We start from the raw sequence: 14,891 nt of genomic DNA on the forward strand, positions 1-14,891 counted from the left end.
ACGAATGGGAAGGGTCACAGCTCAATGGTATACCATTTACTTTGCATACAATAGGTCCTAGGGGTCATCTCCAGGTACGGCTGGGAATGTCCCATCAGAAACCCTGGAGAGCTGCTGCCAGTCAGTGTAGACAGGACTGGCATGTGTGGGTGGGGCCCTGACTTACTCCACTTGCAAAGGCTGCTGCTGAAAGCGGCTACTAAGAATATCTGGTGGCTATTAAGAAACCAGTACCTTGTGAATATAGAGTTCTCCTGGCTTTGTAGTTTCAATGTTTCCCCCAGCTTCAGCAGCTAGGTCTACAACAACGGAGCCTTCCTTCATCAATTCAATCATATCTTTCCGAAAGAGGATTGGAGCTTTTTTACCTGGGGGGGAAAGTAGGAAAGCACTGTATCAAGTACACCAAATAAGGAAGAACCAGTGATCACATTTTCCTCTAAAGCAGCAGTTCTCAACCTGTGGGTCCCCAGATGTTGTTGGACTACAACTTCCATCATTCCTGAGCTCTGGCCTTGCTAGCTAGGGGTGATGGGGGTTGTAGTTCAACAACATCTGGGGACCCATAGGTTGAGAAAGGGTGCTCTAAAGGAAGAAATGATTTCTCTTAATTTTCCGCTTGATTTGCATGTAATTCAGTAAACATAGTATTTTAGTTGCATGCATGCATTTCCATACGCAACAATCTGATTCACTTCCAGATTATCCCAGATTCAATGGGAGCAAGATACATCCCTAGATAGGAAGAAGCCCTCTCCTCCACTAAGACGCTACCGAAAACATCATGGGAAGTTGAAGAGTGGCCAACCTGATGGGAGGCTTCGTGCTGAGTATTCCAAATTGTATCCCAACCGAGACAGCAGTAAAGTGTTATGGGCAGAAATGTACTGTACAGTGGTACCTCGGGTTACAGATGCTTCAGGTTACATACGCTTCAGGTTACAGACTCCGCTAACCCAGAAATAGTACCTCAGGTTAAGAACTTTGCTTCAGGACGAGAACAGAAATCGTGCTCTTGCGGCGCGGCGGCAGCAGGAGACTCCATTAGCTAAAGTGGTGCTTCAGGTTAAGAACAGTTTCAGGTTAAGAACAGACCTCCGGAACGAATTAAGTACTTAACGCGAGGTACCACTGTAATGGGAAGAAACCTAGCAGTCTTGCACAGAAACTCAGCTCTGAGGTGGTGACTACTTTCAGCCGGAAGGTCAGCAGAAGTTAGTATCAATGGCAGATTTATTCATGTCTTTTGCAGGGCTAACATCTTGGGCTCCAAATGGCACGAAGCAAAAGCAAGAACAATGCCAACTAACCGACAGCTTGCATTTGGACCACAGTGTGCAGAGAGAGAGCGAGAAGGAGAGGTTGAAAACTTCCCTCGCAGTCATGATCCTGACGAAAATCACTCTCTCCTGCACTGCTAATAGCCTTCAGAAAAGACCACCCAATATTGAATGAACCTTAACACCTTCACCATGAGCTAAATACCAACACAATGAAGGACCAATTTTGGCAAGATCATGGCTGGGGAGGGAAGGATTCAATCTCCCCTCTCTATGCATTGTGGTCCCAGTAAAAATCATTGTGTGCACATGTGCCTATTATCAAAGTTTTTAAAAACATGATGTACTAGCCAGTGACGAATTTCGAGTCATGTGCTGTTTTGTCAGAACAAATATCTTTGCAAATCTGCTTAAGTAAACACATTCTTTTCATTTCAACAGGAAAAGGGCTGCCTGCTCCACAGGACACCTACCAGGAATGAGAGCCGTCGTGATGATAATGTCAACATCTTGGCACTGCTTTGCAAAGAGTTTCATCTCGGCTTCAATGAACTCTTTAGACATCTCTTTTGCATAGCCTCCCTGCCCTTCCCCAGATTCTTTTAGGTCAACCTCCAAAGGCTCCGCACCTAGTGATTTGAACTGCTCCAATGCTGCAGCTCTGTGAATTTGAAGAGAAAAATAAGCTATTAACAGGAAGGGTGTTGGGGAGAAACGAAAGGACAGCGTTAGCGAAGGCTCCACCCAGGAAGGGCTTTTTACTGGGTCAAATAGGACCACAGGGGTGGTCTAGATGGACCAAAGCCCAGCTTTTTAAGGGAATTTCCTATGTTTCTCTGGGACCCCACATATGACATGCTGGCCCAAACTCCTTGGCAGAATAAAGGTAAAGGGACCCCTGACCATTAGGTCCAGTCATGACTGACTCTGGGGTTGCGGCGCTCATCTCACTTTATTGGCTGAGGGAGCCGGCGCACAGCTTCCGGGTCATGTGGCTAGCATGACTAAGCCGCTTCTGGCGAACCAGAGCAGTGCACAGAAATGCCGTTTACCTTCCCGCCAGAGCGGTACCTATTTATCTACTTGCACTTTGACGTCCTTTTGAACTGCTAGGTTGGCAGGAGCAGGGACCAAGCAACGGGAGCTCACTCCGTCGTGGGGATTCGAACCACTGACCTTCTGATTGGCAAGTCCTAGGCTCTGTCGTTTAACTCACAGCGCCACCCACGTCCCCTCCTTGGCAGAATAGATGGATACAAATGAAATAGTAAGGCCGCTAGCAATAATTTACAATGGGTATGCACATACCTGGTATCAAACCCACGAACCACAGCTCCCATTGATTTAGCTGCTCCTGCAGATGCTAAGCCTGCGACTCCACCACCAATGATCAGAACCTGCGTCCGCAAAACACAGTGCAGTTAAGTCACAAATCAACTGGCATTGGTTCAGTGTCAATGAATATGGAATGAAAATGGTTTCCTGAGCCTGAATATTTTACAAGCAAGTTCAAGCAGAACCCAGCTTCTTCAGTGCCTTACCAAAAAAAAAAAAGCAGTCAGCCAGTCAACGGAATAATATTTCAATCAAAAGGACCCTTTGCAACTTCCCAGCCATCAGGTAGCTATTTTGTAAACAAGAGGAACTACTCCTAGGCACAATTGTGAGTTTTCCCTCTGATGGGATATCTGGACACCTGTGCACATTCAGGAAGCTGGGAAAAGAGCAAACATGGGAGTATTCCAAATATCCACACTAAATGTGACTGTGCACATATCTCAGTTCTTTGGTCTCATTCTCACAATCCCTATTTCAGGTCTTAAAACCCAGTTCAGACATAGCCATATTCTGAAAGTGTTAAGAAGCCTCATTAGGTTAAGAGTACAAAACTCAGTTTGGCTGTTCTGTTGACAGTCCAAACAGAAAAAGCATTTTATCCATCTGGTTTACTGCACAGGAATGATTTTCTGCTTGTCGAGGACACCAAGCTGACCCCTTCCTTCCCATGGGGCCTCCTAGTCTTTGCTCTCTCACTCTGGGACATTCTTCTTGTCCTCTGCAGGAATGAACACATTGCTCCCATTTCAGGGTGACTTCTCTGACCTTTACACGTCCTTGGGACCAAGAGGATTAACCTCTTCTACATCTGGTTAAGACTCCACACTCCCAAACTTTTGTTCTGGCCTTCCCACAATCCCCCAATGCCAAGATATAGCTAAACTAGCTCGGCACTAATCTAATCTATATTATCCCTTGGATCTTTCTGAACAGTGCAACAGTATTTGGGAAAAGAGCAGCCAGGGCTTCTTTTGGGGTAGATTTCGAAAACCAAAAGCTGCACAGTAACCATGCACCATCTGTAAGCAGCTGGAGGAAGACAATAGCTAAATCCAGTGCAGCTTCTCCTTGGGAATGTGAGGGAGCAGCAGGGTGATAGCATAAGCTTAAATCAGGGACTACCACCTTTCCATTAAGTAAATAAGCAGCACAGTAAGCAGAATTGCATGCATATCCCACAGTTCCTTGGAACCAGGCATTACTTGCATTCAACATCTGGCAAATCTGAAGGCCTAACTACAGTGGTGCTAAATGCATCACCCAATCACGTCAGGCAATTACCATTATTATTAATTATAATTAATTATTAATAGCAAACTAAAGTGAAGTTTTTAGCAGGACCACAGCTCACAAGGAAGGAAAATTCTAGCCTTCTCTCCCCAGCCACAATTTCCACAGAAATCACACACACACTGCAATTAGTAACAGGGGATAAAGATTCCACTGACATTCTACTGATTCCCTGTCACTAATTGTCGTGCAGGAGGGTGAATCTTCTTCTATGCATGCAGAAGCAGGACAAATTATGCAGACTAATGAAAATATATGCAAGAATACTTAATTTGCATAAATTAAAGAGACCATGGAGCTTTCCCCACTAAAAAAAAATCTGATTTGGTTAGTGCAGAATAAACGCAATCTGGTCAGTAAGCTTCCAAGCGATTACTACATTGCTCCTGGAGAGCCAAATTTAATCCTCTTGCAAAACCAGTATCTGGTGCAGTATTTTGTACAGAAATACTCCAGGAACAAAATAAAGCACATATTACTTGCCCTTTAATATACTCTAATGCATGGGCCCAATATTTTCTCCACCCTTATATTGTTTTATTTATCAAAACTTATATAGTCCTTGATTCTAATGAAACCTAGAATTAATATTAAAATTATATTTAAAAAGTTTAATTATTTAAACCATCTAAATGATAATTAAAATGAACAGCAGATAAAAAAGTTATTAAAACACACCAACATGTCAGGTTTGGGGCTTTCCCCCTTTTAAGGGGGAACGTGGCAAATCACACACAGAAATATCTGTGTGTTGAACTATGGGTATATTTTGTACTTTAGGATCTGCACACAACACTTTGTACTGTACTTGTTACAACAGCACTAGTCTCAGTACAGATCTTTGGACTTTATTTTACAAGCCTGTAACAAAAAGGGGGCCCGTAAAAACAAAAATTAAACCTAGAATTCTAGACATCAGCAAAGTATTGTTCTTTAGGTTGTAGTCTAGATAAAAAGCACAGCATCTCTTTAACCAAAAATGCAATTCATAAGACACATCACGCTGTGTATGAAGACCTTGTATTCCAGCAACAGCAAGCCAATTTTTATATTAAATGTCTACAATTTGAACATCTTAAACTTTGAAGGATGCCAATTCATAAGCCATTCAGCCTCAGCTGCATCCAAACAAATGCCTACTAACAGCAAAAGAAGCTATATTTGAGAGAGGCTAAATAAAGGGGGGGGGGAGGTAATCATCCTGTGAAACAAAATTCCAACCAGTATCTATTGCAGTTGAAATGCAAAGTCACATCACATTTCTATCACCTGATGATTGTGCCTGCAAATAACAGCACTTGCACTTATTTCATTGCTTACCTTTGCTGGAGGGACTTTGCCTGCTGCCGTGATCTGACCCGTAAAAAAACGACCAAAGTGATTGGCTGCCAACACAACTGCCTTATAGCTGTCAGAAATAAAAGAGAACACAAGCATCCATATCATTTCCCAACCTTACATTTATTTTATTTATTTAGAAGAGGGTGTTGTTGTTTATTTTAACATGGTAGAAATAGCAGAGGTATTCGCTGGACAAATTTGCTTGACCAAAACATAGCCTTCTCATTTCCTCATTCCTAAGGAGATGCACAAGCTGTTGATGGCAACCTCCCTCTGATCTGGCCCATGCTCTTTGGGCATTACAAGGTTTGGGTCAAATTTGCAGGAGCTTAAAAACTCCTTTCTATGTGCAAGTATTCACCCCCGGTATTCAGATTCTTCACCTGCAAGTAATTCCTTCCTAATTCCTTTCCCAACTAATGGATCCTCACCCTCAATAATACAGTGGTACCTCGGGTTACATACGCTTCGGGTTACATACGCTTCAGGTTACAGACTCTGCTAACCAGGAAATACTACTTCACGTTAAGAACTTTGCTTCAGGATAAGAACAGAAATTGTGCTCTGGTGGTGCGGCGGCAGCAGGAGGCAGCAGGAGGCCCCATTAGCTAAAGTAGTGCTTCAGGTTAAGAACAGTTTCAGGTTAAGAACAGACCTCCGGAACGAATTAAGTACTTAACCCGAGGTACCACTGTAGAGAGAACCTAGTGCGCTTCAGATTCCCATACATTATTTGAACCCAAATAGATACCGATTCTTAAATATTTTCCAAACCAGATAGCTTGGCTATCTGCCTTGACTACACCTCCAGGTATATCTCCACAACTGGGCATAATCGCTTATCCAAGGGATAGACAACATGGTGCCCTCACCATATTGCAGACCACAACTTCCATCAGCCACAGCCAGCATGCCAGTGTCGGGGATGGTAGAAGCTATGGCCCACAATGTGTGGAGAGCACCACACTGGCTGCCCTGGTTCACAAACGAAAACGAACCTTTGTCTGAGATATGAATCCCAACCAAAACCCAACTGTTCATTGATGTAATCACACAGCTGGCTAAAACATTGTGTTTTCATACCCAGCGATGTTGGCCATGGAGCTGAGAGCATCATATCCTTGAGCAATCGTCACGCGAGGGACCTGATCCATAGCCAAGACAGTGGTTCTTCTTTCTGACAGTTTGTTCAGGAGGTCTGGGTTTTGAGCTGGGTAGATAAAACTGATTAGGGTACCAGATGGCTTAAAGAGATCCGCCTCATGCATGCCAAGAGCTGGATTCAACATAGGAGCTCTCACCTGAAATTGAGAATGCGCAAAAATTAATAAAGCATCACTTAGCATTTTCATAGTGCTAAAGACTGTTCAATATGCTTCTCGGGAATCATCCTAATAATCCTAAACACCTGCATATAAAGAAGGGCAGTTTTCATTCCAATGTTGCAGAGGGACTGGTGCTAAAATAGGTAAGTTCAAACCATTTACAGGTACATTGACATTGCTTTTAAGTGCAAAAAGCAGGTGTAAGAGACCGATGTAGCTTGGCAGTGGCATAAGTGATCTTCAACACTTTGGCCCCTCCAGCTGAAGTCTCAGTCCAGATGAGGGATCCAACAACTGCTATTTGCATTAGGGAAACAGTAACAGGAAGCTTTCCTTCCCATTCCAGATTGGGACTGTGGCGGAAGGCAAATTGTTAACACCCTCAATTGCCAAGGAGTGTGGTGGAGTCTCCTTCTTTGGAGGTCTTTAAGCAGAGGCTTGACAACCATATGTCAGGAGCGGTCTGATGGTGGTTCCTGCTTGGCAGGGGGTTGGACTCGATGGCCCTTGTGGTCTCTTCCAACTCTATGATTCTATGATTCAATTGCACCTGCCAGGGTCCAAATCTACACCAGAATTTCATCCCTGGGAGCACGTGGGTTGCCTCACAATACCTTCTGAGTTAATAGCCCTGGCAAGATTTTGAAACAGGGCGTCATGGTTCCAAGCTCAGCCTAACAGCCACTGCAGCACTACAGCTCTCAAATCTCAGCAATCCTCAAATAGCTCTGTGGTGCACGCTATTATTTTTATTTTTTAATTATCATCATTATTATGGTGACAAGGGAAGAATGCATTGAGGGTGAGATATAGTAAGGGCAATTCTGCGTTCCTGAGAAACAGTTTCTACCCAAATGCGATTTTGGTTTTAAACACATTGTATGGAGTCTGTAGAGGGCTAACCAGGTTAGGATAGTTGAGATAGCAGGCTTCTTGGTTTTATGTAGATTTTTCAATTTCATTGTTCTGTATGGGACAATGACAATAAAGATTATCGTGTCGTATCAAGTCTGAAACAAGATTTAAACCAAGGACATCTTAACTGCCAGCTAATGTACTTTCATTACTGCAACATGAGCTGAATAAGCTACTGTGGACAAAATTTATAATTCCGTATGTTTCTAGCCAGACCATGGCTCAGCAGTGAAGCACATGCTTTGGATGCAAAAGGTTCCCCTTTTCAAACTCTGAAATCCCCAGAATGGCAAAGAAACAATCTTGCCTGAAATGTTAGAAAGCCACTCCCACGTCAGTGTAGATAATGTTGACCTATGGTCTGATTTTGTATAGGGCAGCTCCTAATGCATTTCGAAATGTTTAGACTACAGGAGCCAAGACTTAGCACATCATTGCCATTCAAGAGCAGCTGCAGGAATGGACTTTGCTCAGTCGGTAACGTGCCTTGTGATAAGTGCATTTGGGCTGCAAGGACTGAGGTTTCCTTTCTGTTTGAGGATTTGCTCACACATGTTTTAGAAATATCATGGCAGGGAAATCCCATTCCTCACATTTATAGTGTTTAAAAAAAAAAAAACACTGTCCCTGCAAACTGATTAAAGATCACCGATGCAGCCAGCAGAGGTGGCTCATGATCACAATCGTGGCTCATGATCACAATATATCGAAGCACATACAAAATAAAAAATATGCAATCAATATTTTGAGAAAGCTCTCACCCACGCACCATCTGTTGAATACATCTGGAGAGTTAGGATAGATACATGAGCTGTGGTTGCCAAATGGAGGAAGGAATTAACTTATCTTCCTAGCAGCTAGTTGCATGGAAATTCTACAGGCAGTGCAAGTGACTTATGCAATGAGCTACTGTACTTAACAATCCTTATAATATATAGCAGCTACTACACTGAGGCTACTTATTGAGGTCTTCTTGCAGCAACTGCAATGAGCCAATGGAGGACTGTGGACAACACAAATCGCACACTCATGAATATGTGGGACTGGCTTCCTTTATATGTGAACAGCCCTGATGCACAGATCACCATGGGCCAGTTCCATAGACCTAGCTCGGCATTTCTGGAATTCCCCCATCACTCGCTCCTGCAAGCAAATACTCATATCTGTTCACAAATTGCCTTCAAATCTTTCCTAGCACAGGAAGAGCTCCCCAGTAGTAAATGGTCTGCTACACACATTCATTTACACCGCACCAGTGAATCCAAGGATTCTCGCCATTCTCACATGGCAAGGGAACCTGGGAAAGCATGTGAGGCCTTGCTAGATTGCCTGCAGAAACCTGCAGAACTTGGCATCAGCAAACGTAAAGGTAAAGGGACCCCTGACCATTAGGTCCAGCGGTGACCGACTCTGGGGTTGCGGCGCTCATCTCGCTTTATTGGCCGAGGGAGCTTCCGGGTCATGTGGCCAGCATGACTAAGCCACTTCTGGTGAACCAGAACAGCGCACAGAAACGCCGTTTACCTTCCTGCTGGAGCGGTACCTATTTATCTACTTGCACTTTGACTTGCTTTTGAACTGCTAGGTTGGCAGGAGCTAGGACCAAAAAACAGCAGCTCACCCCGTCACAGGGATTCGAACCACCAACCTTCTGATCGGCAAGTCCTAGGCTCTGTGGTTTAACCCACAGTGCCACCTGCATCCCTGGCATCAGTAAGCTTCCCGGAAACACCAGGATCCTCTGGAACACAAAAGTTGGAAAGCCACCACTGCACAGGCTAAAATGTAGCTCCGTGGCCTCCAAAACATAAAGTACTGCGAGTCTATACTTGGTGGGGGAACAAAGAAGACTCCATAGGCAAGTGCAAACTCAACACCTCCAGATCGTAGCCTGCATCAAAGCTGCCATTTGGCAGTGAATCTGCAACACTCTGTGCCTTTGCTGCAGTCTGACTCCACCCTACAAGGTTAACTCAGCATTATTTCTCTACTCAGCAGCAACCATATAAATAGTACGACAGGATGAATGGAGCAGGGGTAGGGAACCTCCGGCCAGGGGCCCAAATGCAGCCCCACAGGCCTCTCTATCCAACCCTTGGGACTGTCATAGGAAGCTGCCTATATCGAGCCCATCTAGCTCAGTATTATCTACCCTGACTGGAAGCCATTCCTCAAGATTTCAGACAGGGAACCATCCCCGGCCATACCAGGAGATTGAACCTGGGACCTTTACCACTGAGCCACATACCTATTTTCTATGTCCCTTAGCTCAATGTTTTTGCCTGGCTGGATTAAGTCCCTGGAACTATGATGATGGCTCTTACCTGTCTAGATGGAATGATGTGGGTGGGTGGGTGGGGATTTTTACCTGGCTGTAACGTAGCCTCTGGTACAAAGGCAGGGCCCCACCCACCTCTGGCTTGTGGGCCCCAGAAGCTGAAAAGGTTTCGCCACACCTGCGATAGGGAAGTATTGGGGGGGGGGATTCAGAATTACCTTGACGACTAAATCAGATGCCAAGACTTCCTTCGTCCCTTGGATTTGTGCCCCTGCCTCTCTGTAATGGTCATCAGAGAATTTGGAAGCTTCTCCTGCAGTCGACTCCACAACGACATTAAACCCTTGTTTAACCAGGGCTTGAACTCCTGCCGGCGACAAGGCAACTCTCTTCTCATTCTGAAATATTTCCTTGGGAACACCCACAGTCAGCTGCTTATATGGGATACCTGTAAATGGAAGAGAAGCAAACAGCAAATCCTTTGGTAATTTGCAAGGCGGGGGGGGGGGGGGGGAGAGAGAGGGAGAGAAGACAACTTCCAATGAAAATAGTCGTTTGTATGTACAATGCTTCAGGCTGAAAATATGATGGACAACCATCATCCCTTGAGATACCAATCTATAACAACTCACCAGTGCACATATGGCAGGAGTAATTCAATAAAAAACATTAACTATTCATTGTAATGGAAAAGATAAACACATTCAAATGATTAAGCCCAATCACTCAGAAAGCAAATCCCACGGAGCTCCATGAGCCTTGCTCCTACATAAGTGTGCAGGATTGTGGCCCAAGTCCAATTTAAATAAAACAGTAAGCACTTGAGTTCTATGAAAAGTGGTTGTGTGAACTTAGTGGTAGAAGTCTCAGAATATCTTCCTCTCTCAGGTGTAAAACTTATTAGCATGCATAACGTTTGGGTTTTTAAAAAAATTCTACAGTCATTTGCACTTTGGGTACAATGTTTTTTATAGTCTTCTTTAGCTGCAAAGGTGACGACCTTGGGATAGAGTTCTTTCATTTTACATGTGAAAAACTCCAGCTAAGAGTCAGTAGCAAGTCTATGGCTGAACTGGTCCTGCAGCCATTTCTCACAAGGTCATGTTCCACATGCCACTTGGCCAGGCTGCAGTGTTTCTGTTCCTCCAAAACATGTGACAAACATTCCTTCAAATGCTGTAACACCAGAAACACCAATAGCCATAAAACAGGAGTGGAGAAACTGTTGTTCCAGTCTTGGAAAACTAAAAAGGCACTTGCAGCTTTTTAGTTTAGAGGAAAAAGTGACATGATAAAAAGGGTAAAGGGACCCCTGACCATTATTAGGTCCAGTCGTGACCAACTCTGGGGTTGCACGCTCATCTCGCTCTACAGGCCGAGGGAGCCGGCGTTTGTCCGCAGACAGCTTCCAAGTCATGTGGCCAGCATGACTAAGCCGCTTCTGGCGAACCAGAGCAGCATACGGAAACGCTGTTTACCTTCCCGCCAGAGCGGTACCTATTTATCTACTTGCACTTTGACATGCTTTCAAACTGCTAGAAATAGAAATTTATAAAATTATGCACGGCATGGAGAAAGTGGATAGAGAAAGGTTTGGCTCCCTCTCTCACAATCCTAGGACATGTGTTGAAAGCTGAATGGTGGAGGATTCAAGGCAGACCAAAATAAAATAAAATAAGGGTCCTTGTTGGTGTATAGTTAAAACTATGGCATTCGCTACCACATGAGGAAGTGAAGCTCATCAACATGGATGGCTTTAGAAGAGGCTTACACAGATTCACTGAGGTAAAGGCTATCTGTGGCTCTTATTCCTGATGGCAATAAGCTTCTGAATACCAGTTGCTGGAAACCGCAGGAGAGGAGAGGGCTCTTGTGCTCAGCTACTGCTTATGGGCTTCCCACAGGCATCTGGTTGGACGCTTGTGAGAACAGGAAGCTGGACTAGATAGGCCATTGGCCTGACCCAGTAGGGACTTACTTTGTTCTCAGGGCCAGAGGCACCACCTTCTCAAGATGATTGAGGGGACCTCATGTGGCATCCGGATGTCACACACACACAACGTCGTGAGGAGCCAGGGGGGCAGAGCCAAAGGCCCTCTGAATATTGAGGGAGCCTGGGACCCTCAAAAACAACAACACTGGGGTGGTAGTGGAAGTGCCTTGGCCCCTAGGAGCTGGTGTGTATGCTTGCAGCACATATCTGGCATGGGTGGTGCTATTCCCCCCTCTCTCTGACTCTCCCCCCTCCCCGTCCACCAAACTCATTCTCTCTCCTTTACACTTCTCTACCCCCTCAGCTATCATCCCATGGAAAATAACCCCCCCACACACAACACACAGGTGGCAATTAGGATTGGGGGAAAAGCTCCTGAAGAAGAAGAGTTTGGATTTGATATCCCACTTTATCACTACCCTAAAGAGTCTCAAAGTGGCTAACAATCTCCTTTCCCTTCCTCCCCCACAACAAACACTCTGTGAGGTGAGTGGGGCTGAGAGACACAAAGAAGTGTGACTAGCGCAAGGTCACCCAGCAGCTGCATGTGGAGGAGCGGAGACGTGAACCCAGTTCCCCAGATTACAAGTCTACCAATCTTAACTACTACACCACACTGTCAGCAGTAATGGAAACTCCCCCACCACCCAAGTCCTAACTGGTGCACCATGGGAGATTTTCATTGGCATCCTAGTGCACAGGGGAGGTAGATGTTTGCTGCTTTACTCCTCAGCTGCCATCCCAATGAAAATCACCCCTCCTAATAAATTGGCTCCCACTGGTATGAGCGCAAGTCTTCTCCAAAACTGAAGTGCCAGCCCAAAGGTCAACCCTTTATTATAATACTAAAAATAATGTTACTTATTATTTATGAGTTAACAATATACCATGGTTGCTCACCCCTTCTTTAAGGTATCACCCCTTTCCCCCGTGAAGAAAAGGTAGCTTTGGGAAGCGCTGATAAAATGCCCAGTCATTGCCTCCCATTCACCAGGTCACAGCAATGCCTTCTGCAAAGATGAAGCATGGAATAAGCATCGCTGGGACATAAAAGGCCAGCCACAGGACCCAACATCATCCCTGGTAAGCTACCATCATTTACAGAGGATCACTTCAATTTTGCTTAAATCTCACAATAAGGAAATCTACAGGGAACTACAGAGAGGGAGCACTGTGTTGGTCGCCTTCATGGACTCCTCAGTGACCTCCACAGAGACAAAAACCCAAGACTAGACACCCAAAGTGCAATCTAAGCACAGCCATTCAGAAGCAAATCCCAATGAGCACAATGGGGCTTACTATCTAGTAAGTGTGCTTAGGACTGCAGCCTCTTTAGACAAGAGGCTATTTTGAAAGACTACTGCTAAGATGGGGAAGAGGGAAAAACAAAACTTGTACCTATTTACCAACTCACTATTACCAACAGCTTCCGAAGAAGCTGCTCACCTTTTTTCAGAGCTCTGCAGGAAGACAAGGAGACAGCCTGAAGGGAGTGAGGTGGAATGAAGACAGAAAAAAAAGATACAATGAATAGCGTGGAGGAAGCAGACCAAGACGTTTCCATTTACATTGACTCAGTAAAATTGCACACCTACGTTGACATCTTCCAGTGAAACTAGAAAGGCAGCAAATCAGCTGCTTTCAGTTGGGCATCCTTCACACCTCACATGATAAGTCACATGACTATCACTGCAAACCAAGGAAGTACTGCACCAATCACTCACCATCAATCATGCTAGCTGGAAAAGGGCAACCCAGTGACTTCTTTTACTACTACATTTATATCCTACCCTCTAGGAACTCAGAGCAGCGTGCCAAAAAAACATAAACTCATTTTATCCTATTTAAGGCAGGAACTTGTCTATTGTGGACCCATCCCTCTGCAATGCATTTCCTGAGGTCCCTCCTTTAAAAAGGCTTAAAAAACAATCCTAAAGAGACCTGGATCAGCTTTAAACTGTTGCTGGAGAAATAGTTACAGCTATGGCTGTTGCTGATGATTTTGCTTTGCAATGTAGTTATTTTAACGTTGCATGTGTGAATATATAAATAGTTTCAGTTTTTGTTCTGTAAATCACATTGAAAAGGGTGTTAACCTTTTAAACCAGAGGTGGGAACCTTTGACCTTCCAGACGATGCTGGAATACAACACCCATCATCCTTGACTATTGGCCATGCTGGCTAAGGTGGGTGGCAGTTGTGGCTCAGCAACATTGGGTGGACCAAAGTTCGCTCAGCCCTGCTTTAAAAGGTGGCATAAACCAATAAATAAGACCATGAGGCACTGACTGGCTCTGTTACACTCAGCTAAGTCCATAGCCAAGCAGGGAAGTGAACTAAGGTCGCCCAGCTTCAAGTCCCATACTATATCTACTATACTGCATTAAGAAACTGTGGAGGCTGGGAGCAGATATGAAATACAGGAAAGGAGCGAAGGAAGGATATGAATGGTAGGATCCACCTGCAGCCGGCAATCAGACACAGGATGGGATGGCAACAAGGTTAAGCAAATTCCTAGGATAATCACAACCACCACTCATCTTGATTGCTATGTAAAAAGCACCCTGTTACTTTGTTCTGACCAGCAAAAGAAGTGCTAAAGTTAACAGAAAGTTCTATGTACCCTCCAATGAAGAGGCTAACATGTTAATGGTCTTAAAAATGAGTTAAACTGATCTTAACCTAATACTGGGAGGAAACACTTGCAGGTCACAGTAAACCAGAATTTGAGCAAAGAAATTAAAACTGGGAGGTTTGAGTTTGCATGCCCTGTGTTCCCCTCTCCTCTTTCCACATGGCTAGGAGGATCTCAGCAGAGTTTTAGCTTCTATTTTCTATAATCTCTTGTCATCCTGACCAGGGATTCTGGTTTAGAACACCTGACCAAGCCAGCTACAGAATTTCCAGTTTGAAATTAGCTAGCTTTGAAACTGATTAGGTTTTGCGTTTTGTTTTGTTTTTTAAGAAAAATGAAAGATCCCTGATCCAGACAAGGATAAGCAAAGATTTTGGGAATATGAAGCTAAGAGCTACCACAGTCCTGCTCCTGGCTCTACAGAAGGAGAGGAAAGTGTGCAAGCCTGGGGTCTTGTGACAGCTCCTGTTCTTTGTCCTAAACCGTGGTTTAGCAT

General features: G+C 44.5%; 2 protein-coding genes across 6 annotated transcripts in view; one reads left to right on the forward strand and one right to left on the reverse strand.

Moving 5' to 3' along the window:
- LOC310659406 (uncharacterized protein C5orf34 homolog) overlaps positions 1-14,891 on the forward strand; it is a 192,913-nt gene that overhangs the window by 127,454 nt on the left and 50,568 nt on the right. The gene's annotated exons all lie outside the window — the stretch shown is intronic.
- NNT (nicotinamide nucleotide transhydrogenase) overlaps positions 1-14,891 on the reverse strand; it is a 54,517-nt gene that overhangs the window by 30,636 nt on the left and 8,990 nt on the right. For all 5 annotated transcript variants that reach the window (XR_014502781.1, XM_083402725.1, XM_083402723.1 and 2 more), the window contains exons 3-8: positions 9,986-10,215; positions 6,333-6,550; positions 5,229-5,316; positions 2,589-2,677; positions 1,754-1,941; positions 235-368 (exon numbers count right to left, since the gene is read on the reverse strand). Coding sequence is in view for 4 of the 5 variants with exons in the window: in XM_083402725.1 (XP_083258851.1) it covers positions 235-368; positions 1,754-1,941; positions 2,589-2,677; positions 5,229-5,316; positions 6,333-6,550; positions 9,986-10,215 (947 nt within the window). In the remaining variant the exon portion in view is untranslated. The remainder of the gene's footprint in view (positions 1-234; positions 369-1,753; positions 1,942-2,588; positions 2,678-5,228; positions 5,317-6,332; positions 6,551-9,985; positions 10,216-14,891) is intronic.

Source organism: Podarcis tiliguerta, assembly GCF_965153285.1.
Source record: "Podarcis tiliguerta genome assembly, chromosome: 11".
Classification (NCBI taxonomy): domain Eukaryota; kingdom Metazoa; phylum Chordata; class Lepidosauria; order Squamata; family Lacertidae; genus Podarcis; species Podarcis tiliguerta.